Source organism: Corvus cornix, chromosome 4, assembly GCF_000738735.6.
Source record: "Corvus cornix cornix isolate S_Up_H32 chromosome 4, ASM73873v5, whole genome shotgun sequence".
Classification (NCBI taxonomy): domain Eukaryota; kingdom Metazoa; phylum Chordata; class Aves; order Passeriformes; family Corvidae; genus Corvus; species Corvus cornix.
In genome coordinates this window covers 947339-958749 of record NC_046334.1, presented here as the reverse complement: position 1 = coordinate 958749, position 11411 = coordinate 947339, and the positions used below count along the sequence as shown (strand labels likewise).

General features: G+C 46.0%; 1 protein-coding gene across 1 annotated transcript; it reads left to right on the top strand.

Moving 5' to 3' along the window:
• The first annotated feature begins 1064 nt into the window (after window positions 1-1064).
• Window positions 1065-8337, top strand: DCK (deoxycytidine kinase). The gene is made up of 7 exons (XM_039550502.1): window positions 1065-1216; window positions 2075-2193; window positions 2751-2944; window positions 3631-3778; window positions 4724-4839; window positions 5293-5392; window positions 7063-8337. Exons 1-7 carry the CDS (start codon window positions 1147-1149, stop codon window positions 7087-7089), a joined length of 774 nt encoding a protein of 257 aa, XP_039406436.1. The 5' UTR covers window positions 1065-1146; the 3' UTR covers window positions 7090-8337.
• The last annotated feature ends 3074 nt before the right edge of the window (window positions 8338-11411 follow it).

Genomic DNA, 11411 nt, shown 5'->3' with positions numbered 1-11411 from the left:
CTGCCTTTATTTCCTTCTTGGACTTGCTCCTCAATGATCTCCTACTTGTAAATAGATTCCCCCCCCCTCCCGCTCCCGTATATTGTAAACATCTCACCACGACACACCCAAGGATGTTGTTGGGCCAGGTGCAGACTCTGCTTTTGGCCCTGCCCAGCAGCACAGGTGCCTGTTTTTGGCTTTTCTTTCTTCCAAAAGCCTCCTGTGACCCCAACAGCTGGAGCACTGCAGCTTTCCTGCCCTCCCATCCACGATGGGGTTCTGAAGTGCCCTGCCCCGTGGTAAGTCCCTCACACATGTGGCTGGAGGGCAGTTTGGGAAAAGGTGGTTTAAAATCTGGCTTTTACTTCCACTTTACACACAAATCTGGGGTCACGTGTGCCCCGCTGCTCATGCCCATCTCCTATGGCTCAGGATTTTCCCTGTGTTACTTGGTTCTCGGGTTTGGTGTCTGACAGGTTTTAGAGTTTCAGAGAATCCCACCACGGTTTGGTTTGGAAGGCACCTCAAAGCCCATCGCATTCCAGCCCCTGCCGTGGGCACGGACACCTTCCACTATCCCAGGCTGCTCCGAGGCCCATCCAACCCGGCCTTGGACATCTCCAGGAATCCGGGGGCAGCCACAGCTGCTCTGGGCAGCCTGTGCCGGGGCCTCCCCACCCTCACAGGGAAGGATTCCTTCCTGAAGTAAAGAATTCCAGCCTAAAGTCAAGAATTCCTTCGTGAAGTTAAGTAGTTCTTCCTAAATATTTTCAGTAACAGCCCCCTAAATTCGAGCGCCGCCGATCTCCTTTAAACCCAGCTCGCGTGACATTCCTGGAGGCGTTTTGAAGGCAATCGGTGGCCGGGGGGTGCCTCTGTCTCCTTTCCCGGTCCCTTTGTCCTGCGGGGCGGCACCGGGGGCACCCTGAGCGCGGGAGCGCCTCGTGCCACGGCTCTGACCGCCATCGATGCGCTCCGCCTGCGGCTGCTCTTGCCTGCGGCGGGATCGGCAGCGGCGCGAGCCGGTGACGTCAGCGGCCGCTCCGGTGGCCCCGCCGCTGTCGCGCGCCAAATTTGAAGGCTGCGCGCGCGGGGCTGGGCTCGCGCCCCCCCCCTCCCCCCCCCTCCGCCCCCTCAGGCGCCCTCGCGCCCCCTCAGGCCGCCATGGCCACCCCGCCCAAGCGCAGCAGGCCCGACGGCCGCCTCAAGAAGGTCGCCGTGGAGGGCAACATCGGTGAGTCGGCGCCTCTCACCTACGCGGGGGAAGGGACGGGGAAGGAAGGGGAGAATTGGCGAGGGCTGGAGGGAGAGGCGGCTCCCGCGGCGCTCGGTGCTTTCGGCCATGTCTCGGGGAGGCACAGCTCCGCAGACTGCACTGCCTGCCTGCCTTTCTCCTTCCTTTCTTCTTTTCTTTCCTTCCCTTCTTCCTTAGCTTCTCCCTTCCTTCCCCTTCATCTCCTCCTTTCCCCCTTTTCTCCCTCTACCCCTCTCATCCCCCTCCATCCTCCCTCCCCCCCCGTTCCTTGTATGAGGGCTCTTCCCACCACGGCAGAGCGGGGCAACAGGGTTGCTTCCACAAGATTTTCCTGGCCGTTTCCCCCGGTGAAAGGCTTTTAGTCAGGTCTGGAGGCACAAACAAGCCAATTCATAATGTCAGAGACTTTACCTTGACGCCGTAAAAATGATGAGATTTGAGAGGGCAAAAAAGAAACGCTTTCTATTACAGTTTTTGACTGATTCACCTGTTTGGTGTTGAAGTCCTGCTTAAGCTTTTTCCCACGTCTTTCCTGATTGTGGTGTAAAACACCCGGAATCACGGAATCTCCCGAGTTGGGAGGGATCCACGAGGATCTCTGAATCCCACTCCTGGCCCTGCACAGCACACCTCAAAATATCACCAGGTGCCTGGGAGCGTTGTCAAACCTCCTTAAATTCAGATAAAGAAAAACCCTGTTGCTCCATTAATTGATGTGGAACATGACGGGTGTGGGAGACTGACTTACGGGGATGGAAGGCAGAGTTGAACACTAGTTAAATAACACCACTGTGGGTGGTTTCTCACTGACGTGGTTCCTGAATGCTTTTCCTTCAGCTGCAGGGAAATCCACCTTTGTGAATATTCTGAAACAAGCCAATGAGGAGTGGGAAGTGGTTCCTGAACCTGTAGCTAGATGGTGCAATGTCCAGCAAGGCTCTGGAGACGACTGTGAGGTAAAAGAGAAAAAAAAGTCCAGTCTTCCTCTAATTTCAGAATACCAGTGTATCCAACAGACTGGGTGTTTTTCAGGCTCTGTGTGATAGGAACACTTTTGCTGATTGCTCTCACAATGTCTGAGTTCCTCCTTTCCAGTTTGTTGGGTTATTATGGAGTACATGTTATTCATCATCGGATGTAATTTCTAAAAGTGGTAAAGAGTTACAAGAGTTACTTGTAGCCACTGTGAACTAACCAGGTGAGCACGGATGCTTGTTCCTGTGCCATGGAAAGCGTGCTCTGGAACGTCTAAGGAAGTTGAGAACTGCTGCTAACTTGGTTATAGTGGTGAGGTCTTTTCCCAGCTACCTGTAATTCCATTGGCAGTCCAGCTGCTACTTCCTGTGCAAGTGGCTTTTGGGGGACTGGAGATGTTTCCTAGACCTGGCAAAAAGCACGATGTATTTTGGTTCACTCAGTGTAAAATGTAACGGGGACGTGTTGCTGCTGACTTCTCCTCAGCTGCATTTTTTGGGAGTTAGAGAGTGCTCTGTTTTTTTCCCTGTGACTCCAGGAGCTGACCACATCACAGAAGAGTGGTGGGAATGTGCTGCGGATGATGTATGAGAAGCCGGAGAGGTGGGCTTTCACCTTCCAGACGTACGCGTGCCTCAGCAGGATCCGCGCTCAGCTCAACTCCCTGGATGGCAAACTCCGGGATGCGCAGAATCCTGCGGTCTTCTTCGAGCGCTCCGTCTACAGTGACAGGTGTGTGGGGCTGGAGTCCTCAAGGTGCAGGTGAAAGTTCTGCCAAGTCAAATCACAGAATTCCAGAATAGCTGGGGTTGGAGGGGAGCTCTGGAGATCACCCAGTCCAAGCCCCCAGCCAAGGCAGGGTCACCCAGAGCAGGTGACGCAGGAATGCATCCAGGTGGGTTTGGAATGTCTCCAGAGAGGGAGACTCCATGACCTCCCTGGGCAGCTGTTCCAGCACTGTGCCACCCTCATGGAAAGAAGCTCTTCCTCATCTTCAGGTGGGACTTCTTGTGTTTTAGTTTATGACCAACAAAAAAAAAGCAAAAATAAATGCCTCATCCTGTGTTTCTGGATTCAAAAGGTGAGACTTGATAACTGAATCCCACCCTGTAATCCTTAGGTGTTGGAATATATTGCAAATAATAATGTGTTTTAATTTATTGTAAATAAATGACCCAGTGTACGAGCCAGTTGTGTCCTGTGGGTTATTCCTGCATACCTGAGCTGCAAATGTTGGTGGTCTTCATGCACACAGCTCCAGGAGGAGAATACTGGCTGTGTTTAGTTTCACTCCAAGAGTTTTTCAGAGATGCTGCAGTGTTACCACTCAGCTTCTTCTCTAGTTGCTGTACTTAAGGCAAACCAAGTGATTCCTGTGTCCAAGAGAATTTTTGTTTCCATCACTTTAATGTCCACAGATACATCTTTGCTGCTAATTTATACGAGTCTGATTGCATGAACGAGACCGAGTGGAGAATTTACCAGGACTGGCATGACTGGATGAATAAACAGTTTGGCTCGAGGCTGGCGCTGGATGGGATCATTTACCTCCGAGCCGCCCCTGAGGTGAGGCGTACGAATGTGACCGCACAGAGAACAAGTCTGTGTTCTGGGCCTTGCCCCTCGTGGTTAGGGTTCAGCTCAGGCTGCCCTGTTCCCCTGAAGGCTGCAATACTTGAGCTGTGACTAAGTCTGGAAGTACTTAAAAAAAATGTTCTTGCAAATGTGGACTGCATGTATTAAAGTCAACCGTGATGGTAATGATTTGCTAATTTTATAAATGGAATGCATGAGAACAGTAAACCAGAAAATACTGGTGGAATAAAGCAAGCAACTCCAGGAAAGTACAGAGTAGCTCTAGGAGTAGCTGTTACATAGGGAATATGTACAGGGAATACATACAGCTGTACAGGGGATAGATACAACAGTTTACAGCAATGTTGGAGCTGATGTGGGCGTGGTCTGTGAAGCCCCTACACCTGCGGTGATGGGGCTAAGCCGCCCCGTATGCGAGGCCTTATGGCCGTGCTTTGATCTTGGGCCATCTAATACTTGGTTAAAATGAGAGAACAGAATAATATCTCTTTTGAGTATGAAACTTGCTTGAACAAGAGAAAAACGAGAGTTTAAAAGAGTTCTAGTGAACTTACAGATCACTTCCGTATTTCCTTGCTTCCAGCTTCTATGTCCTCAGTTTTGTTATGGTTGTAAAAAACTGTGGACTGTAACATGCTGGAGTAACTCTGAGGGCTTTTTGATTTTCTATTGAAGAAAAGCACGTATATTTTAATTACAAAGTGCAACACTTAAGCAATTTTTGCGTGTTGTTGAGATTTTAGGTGTGCTCAGAACGGGAACAAATGATTTAAACATTGTAAAACAGTTCCTAAGAGACAGAAACATATAGTGAGATTTTGAAATGCTCGTCTGTAACATCAGATGGATACTTCTGTGCTCTTGGCATGCAATACACCAATTTATTTATTTTTATTTAATATCTTTTGCCTTTAGAAATGCTTGAATAGGATTTACTTGCGTGGAAGAGATGAAGAACAAGAAATCCCCATTGAATATCTGGAGAAGCTTCACTACAAACATGAAAGTTGGCTCCAGCACAGGACACTGCGGTAGGGTTTGTCGAATGGTTCCTTGAGGATGGATAAGTCTTTGTGAGGATGTTCCACAGTGCTTTTTCCACCAGTGAAATTTCAGCTTTTCTTATGATATGTAAATCTAAACTGCAGGCCCATTTCTATCAGTGTTTCCTTAGTATTAGTGTCTTTCCAGCATGTTCATTATTGCTTGGACATGCAGCCTGCAGAGCTCTGAGCAGCAGAGGCTTCAGCTGAACTCTCTTTAATACGGTCTTCTGTTATTCAGTGAGGTGCTGGGGGAGCAGAGTGTCCAGGAATGACTGATGTATCCCAGGAGCCACGCTGTAAATTCATCATTCCTGGCTCTAATTTATAGATGCAGTTTTTTCTGTGGGATTCTTAACAATGAAAATGCTGACAGGGATTTGAATGCTCTCTGCTTTACTTCCAGCTACTAATATTTGCTTTGTTCCTCTCCCAATACAGAACAGACTTTGACTATCTACAGGAAATTCCAATTTTAACGCTCGATGTTAACGAAGACTTCAAAGGCAAAAAGGACAGATATGATCACATGATCGAAAAGGTAAAATTTCACAAGCAGAGCTAACTGATGATTCAGGTTGCTGTAGAAATACACTTCACTGTCTAATCATCCTTCTAAAATATGTAAATCACAGAGTTCCATTCAGTTAATGAACAGTTTTACAGCCTACTGCAACACATATTTTAAAGCTAGGCCAAACCTTTACCATTTAACTGCTCAGGTGTTCAGTACTTGAATCCCAGTGGGATTCAAGTGAGGACAGCTTCTCTTTGATCTGAGTAGCTGCAATGACTTACAGACCTCAGCAATGGCTTGCACATGTTTTTCCATTCTTCAGAAATAAACTGTTCCCTCACAAGAAAAGCAGCTTTGTCCTTTGATCTCCATTGATCCACCCAAGAGTGGAAGTGTTCGCCTGATTAAAACCAGTCTTCCTGCTCGAGCTTGTTAATCGATGGAGTGACCGGACATGGCAGCTGTGGAAGGGAGCGTGCTTCCCGTCTGCACAAGATGACATAAGGCCAGGCTTGGGGAACTTAGTATGGGTGTTGGAGGAGTTTACTCCGGGGTAGCTGTCAGGTTGTCTGGGAACAGCCTATGCCCTGTGTTGGCCCTATTTTTTGGCATTTCCTAAATGGAGCCAGGGAAGAGGTACACTTGATGAGGCTGGGTGCACTGGGCTTTGTGGGGACCCAGACCATGTGTCCTTCCTTCTCACCTCTGTTGTGATGCTCATCCTGAAACTGTGCCTGGTGTGTAAATCTTGACAGGGTTCTCCACGCAGGATTACTGGTGCTACTCTCTGAAGTGCAGGGTGGCTTTCTTGTGGTGCCTTTCAAGTTGGTCTTGGCACAGTTACGTGTTCCCCTCTCTACAGGAAGGGATTTGACCTCTTCTTTTTTCCCCCGCCTCCTTGAGCCCTGACCTGGGAAGGGAAGGGTCACAGCTGGAGAGTGTGATCCAAGATATGTTTCCATTTCACATCAAGAATTTGGACAAAACATTTACAGATGGGCTCTGTGTAGGAGACTCTTTGCCAAAAGAAGAGCACCATGTCCTCCAGTAAATGGTCAGCTCCTTTCCATGGAGTAGCCTGGCTTGAGTGGACAGAGGAAAATGGTCCCAGTTCAGGCTGTTCCTAGGATGTTCCTGAGTTCCTAGGGATGTTCCTGAAACTTAAAGGCAGGAGTTGTGAGCCTAGCATTGATCTCCAGTATTGGATTTCTCCGAGCACTGTGGTTTTGGTAGGTATTGCTTTATTATTTCTTTGTCAGCCTCAGATTCCAAGGGACGTCCTGATTAGATGCACTGCGTTGTTCACTGGCATTAAATCTGGCTGCTGTTCAGGCAGTGGGCGTGACTCGGTGGTTTCCAAATGACAGCTCTTTTGAGGTGGCCATTTTCCTCCTCCTGCTTGGGTGACACCTGCTTGTAATGCAGTTCCTTTGTGACAGAGGGCTGTAGTTCAGGAGCACAGGAGGGGTGAGCATCATTCCATCGTGTCTCTCCCTGCATCTGCTCAATTACAGCTACCATGTCTGGAAACTTTATTGATGGACAGGTAACGGCACGGCTGAGCCAGAGCTTCTTTTTCCCCTGTTTCTTTAGGTTGTAGTAAAGCATAAAGCAGAGGAGAGGTAAATATGGTTGCTGTCTATTTCTGTTGATAAACACTTAGTGTGATTGACAATATTTGTTTCTTTTTGCAGGTCAAGGAATTTTTGTCCATGTTATAATCCTCTTTGAAGCGCAGACAGAGTCAAACCATTCCAAACTTCTGTGCGATCAAAGTCTCAAGTACAGCTTCTTCCTTCTTTTATAGGAGGCCTCTGGAGAGGCACGACTCAGTCCTGGTGATTTGGTTGTGAGGAACAAATAAACTTTGTGAATAGGGAAATTATTAAATAAATCGGTACATCTGTTCGGTGTTAAGTAACATGCACAAATTCTGAAGAGACAAGGATTCTGAGCATTCCCAAATGCTGTGCGAGTTTTTGACCAGACCAATGAGTTCTAGAGTATTTTATAGATGTTTTTAATTTATTTTGTGCCCAACTGCTATTTAATTTTCAAGAAGGTAGCAGGTTTTTAGATCTCTTCAGTGTTTTTTTAGTCGCGTGGATTTGTAATGGATGTTTTGTTGTTCCCAGGAAGTAAAAGGTTAAAACCATTTTTGCTGCTGAGGGAATTTTAATATAACCTGGAATTTTATATTTTAAGGTACACAAAAATGTTGTCTGATGCTTTTGGTGGAAGTTCTTTGTAGAATACACTGAATTAAATCCAAATGTGACTGAAATTGTGTATATAGCAAATGAATTTTTAATATGTGTTTCTATTATGCACTGCAAACTAGGATATTCGAGGCTTTTTGTTATCTAGCATGTTTGGGGTTTTTTTACCAATTTTTTTTTTTAGCTTTTCCGAAAACAGTGCTGTTTTTGTTGCTGGTCAGTCCTCCTCTGGAGAGGAATACGTTTGCTTGCTAGGCACTGCACTGAGCAGAAGGGCATTTTGCAAACGGCCTCCATCTGTAAATGACATGTTGCTAAACCATCCCATAATCGCATTAGGGATGTGAGAGGTGGCTGCCTGCCTTTGTTGCAGCTGCTCCGTGTGTTCACTGGGCCTTCTGGGTGCTTATCCCAGATCCTGCACTCTTGGAAGTAGGTTTTTCTGTCTCACCTGCTTGGACTAAAAAGGGGAGACCTGTGTGGAGTAGCTGCTGCCTGAGCCTCTTGGTCCAGGTGCAGAAAAAAACTTCTCAGGCTACCCATCTCAGGTGCTGGGTTTTATGAGCTGCTTTGTTCTGCTTTACACTTCTGAGTGCACAGTTGGTTTTTGAATTTTATTGTAAAGCTTTTCATTGTCTACCGTGGTGCTTCTACTACCTGCTTGTTGGAGATGGGATTTCTTGCTTTATGGCTGGAATTGTGCTGGCATTCTCTAACCATTGGCTGAAAAATAAAAGCGGTTGGAAAGACTTTTTAGTGCTTAATAGTGTTGGCTTCTTGTCTCATAAAAGAAGTAATATTGTGGATTGCTCGTGCGTAATACTGGTACAATGGATGACTTGAAGGTTATGGATTCTGGGTGTGTTTGATGTAAAAAAGTTCTCTAGGACTTCTGAGAAACTGTGACTGACTTCAGATTTTTTTCATGTGTGGGAAATGAACTTAGGCGATAGAGACACACAGCATTACATAAAGTGCATCGTGTGTGTGACTCAGTGCTCAGCACAAGAGCGTTGTATAATATTTATGTTGTAGTGGAAAGTAGCAGTAGTCTGGCAGAAAATCTTGTGCAGGACTTGAAGGTTGCACAGTAAAAGGAAAGATTTTAAGATCTTTGCTCCAGAAAGGAAGTGAGGTGGAATGGATGAAGATTCAGTTCAGATTTACTTGAAACACATAGTACAAGCTTTTAAAGCATTCTTGGCAAGAGTCTGAACAGTAACAACTTATTTTGACTAACGGTGCAATTATTTCTACAGTTTCAGCTGTCAAAATTGTGGATTTAATCACAGGAATTGGAATGACAGTGCTCATTGCAAGGAAGTAAACATGTCTGAGTTCTAATAAAGGCTTCTTTTGAAACCCATCACAGAGAGCACACAGAAATTCTGTGGCAGGTTATCTGCAGCCTGTTCCAGAAAGCTTTACAAAATCTCTGCCTGCCAAGTTTGGGTTGGAAGGAGCAAAGTCATGACCAATTATAAGAATGTTTTTAATTGCTGTGGAGAAAAAAAACAATACCAAACCCCAAACACACACCCCACTGGTCCCCAAGCTCCTGGTGGATCTGAAAGTGGCTGGCCTGGAGCACACGAAGCTGCAGTTACTTGTATGTAGGACACGAACAGCAGCAGAGATGGCTTGAGACTGGTCTGCCTGTGCCTCGGCTTAAGCCTCAGCTCCAACAGTACCTCAGCCTTCCGAATCTGTCAGTATTTCCTTTGCTTAAATCTATTCTCAGGCTACCACAAACCAGGATTGTTGTGTTGGCTTTTGCCTTTTAGAGATGGGAAAAGTTTCTGAACTGGTGTCCACTGTTTGGTGAGGATTGTTTTTCAGCCTTTGAGTGTTGTGTCCCTTTCTCTTCCCTTGGGTGAGAGATACTCTGATGGAATTGCCTAGGAATGCTTGCTTGTTTTAATCAGGAGTCATCATGATCGGGAAACAAAATTGAGATGCTGTTTTTTCCCAGTTAGAAAGCAGATAAAGTACTGATTAGTAGTGTTTTAATTGTTATGCACACACCTGTGTGAGCAATGGTCTTAATATTGCCTCATTTTATTCTCAGTCCTTGTGGCTGTTTTCTGTATAGTGGATTTTAAGTTCTCTTCTAAGTTAATCTCTTTTAAGTTCACCTTCTCATCTCTGGATGCTTCTTAGAACAGCAACCAATTTTGTAGGTAGAATCTAATTTTCTATAGTTCTGTTCCAGTTACTTACTTGTACTGTTTTCTATTTATTTAAGCAGACTTCGTAATAATGGAATTGTATATAAAATATGATAAGTATTGAATTGATTCTGTTCTTTCTCTAGTTATTAGATACCCAGGAATCTCTTTGTGAAATAAAAATGACCCAGGAGAAACTGACTGTGAACTGTTAAGCGTAGACCGGAGAAGTCTGTATGTATGTAGCAATAATTAGGTGTATCTTAGGACAAAATGGTGTGCAAGTGCTCTTGCCAAGAGATTTCAGCATAACCAAGTGTATGGGCTCCCAGGTGGGTTTTCCCAGCTCCTGTTTAGACTCTGCGTGACTGTGAGTAAATAAATCGCTCTTAGCCTCACTCTTTTCATCTTTAAAATATTGATATCTCCCCATGCCTTCAGGAGCCTGGGAGGATGCATTAGTTAATATTGATGTGCTGTTTTGTAGGTCTGAAGTGTGCTGTTAAATAATGGAAGAGGGGAGGCAGCCCTGGTTTTAGGTTTTGTTCTGGGATGTTTTAATGCCACTGGCCCAGGTTCATGGCCAATGGAAGTTATTTATTTGTTTAAAAATGTATTAAAAGCCATCTGTGCAATGTCAGCTGTGATAGTTCACCCAAAAAAATGAAAGCTGTAACCATTTGTGAAGAAAGGAAACCTAGGAGAAGTTTGGTCTTGAAATACAAACTGATGGCAAAACTGTGCTGCAGTCCCTGTAGCGTAGCGGTAATGGGGAGAAATCCATGCAGCAATCTGCCACAGGATGTCATTGTGTCTCACTCCCTGGGCTGGCTGCAAGAGGAGCATTGGGGCTTTAACAGTGAGTGGCTGTGCAAAAGGTAAAGAAGGAAGAGGTCACTTCCTTGCTCAGCCAGAGCATAAATACGGAATGAGATAAATCTTGCTCTCCGGGAGGAGGGAGGGTAATAGAGCAAACCCTGCTGGATTAAGTGAATGACTAGAAAAGGCTGAGCTAATGGCAGGGGTTTGGTCACCAGAAGGTCTTCGGTGCAGCCACCAGCTGTTTATGTGCTGTGAGTGAATATTAGCACATGGATAACACTAATCCCACTGTGTCTAAGCCATGGCAGCCTTCAGGGCTGAGCTCTTGGCCCGGACACAGCCCTGAGCAGTGCTGGTGCTGGCAGTTCTACTAACTGAGTCTATGCACAGTGCTTAATGTGCCAAATGAACCCGAACTGGGGATGGATCTCCAAAACGCTGATTGAAATCCAATTGTGACAAGGAGTGTGGATTCCATACTGGGAATAAGCAGTGCAGGGGTTTATTTTACCTTAGGTGGCTATAGTGTAATGCTCAGAGTCCAAACTGGAGGCTGTTGTGTGCAGGTGACTTTTGTTCTTGGGTCCGAGTTTCAGTCTGTGGGTATAGAGAATATGAGAGCTGTGTAAATAACACTATGGTGCATGCTAAATGAGAGTGCAGGATATTGCTAATTTCTTGGATTTGTGCTGACTGCTCTTCTCAACGTCCTGGGCAGGCTGGACATTCCATATGTGTTCTCCAGGATGTCAAGGTTGTCCAGCTTGCACCATAGATGTTTGCTGGCTCATAGTACTGCCTGGCTTGGAAAAAGGCTGTTGGTTTCTGAGAGTT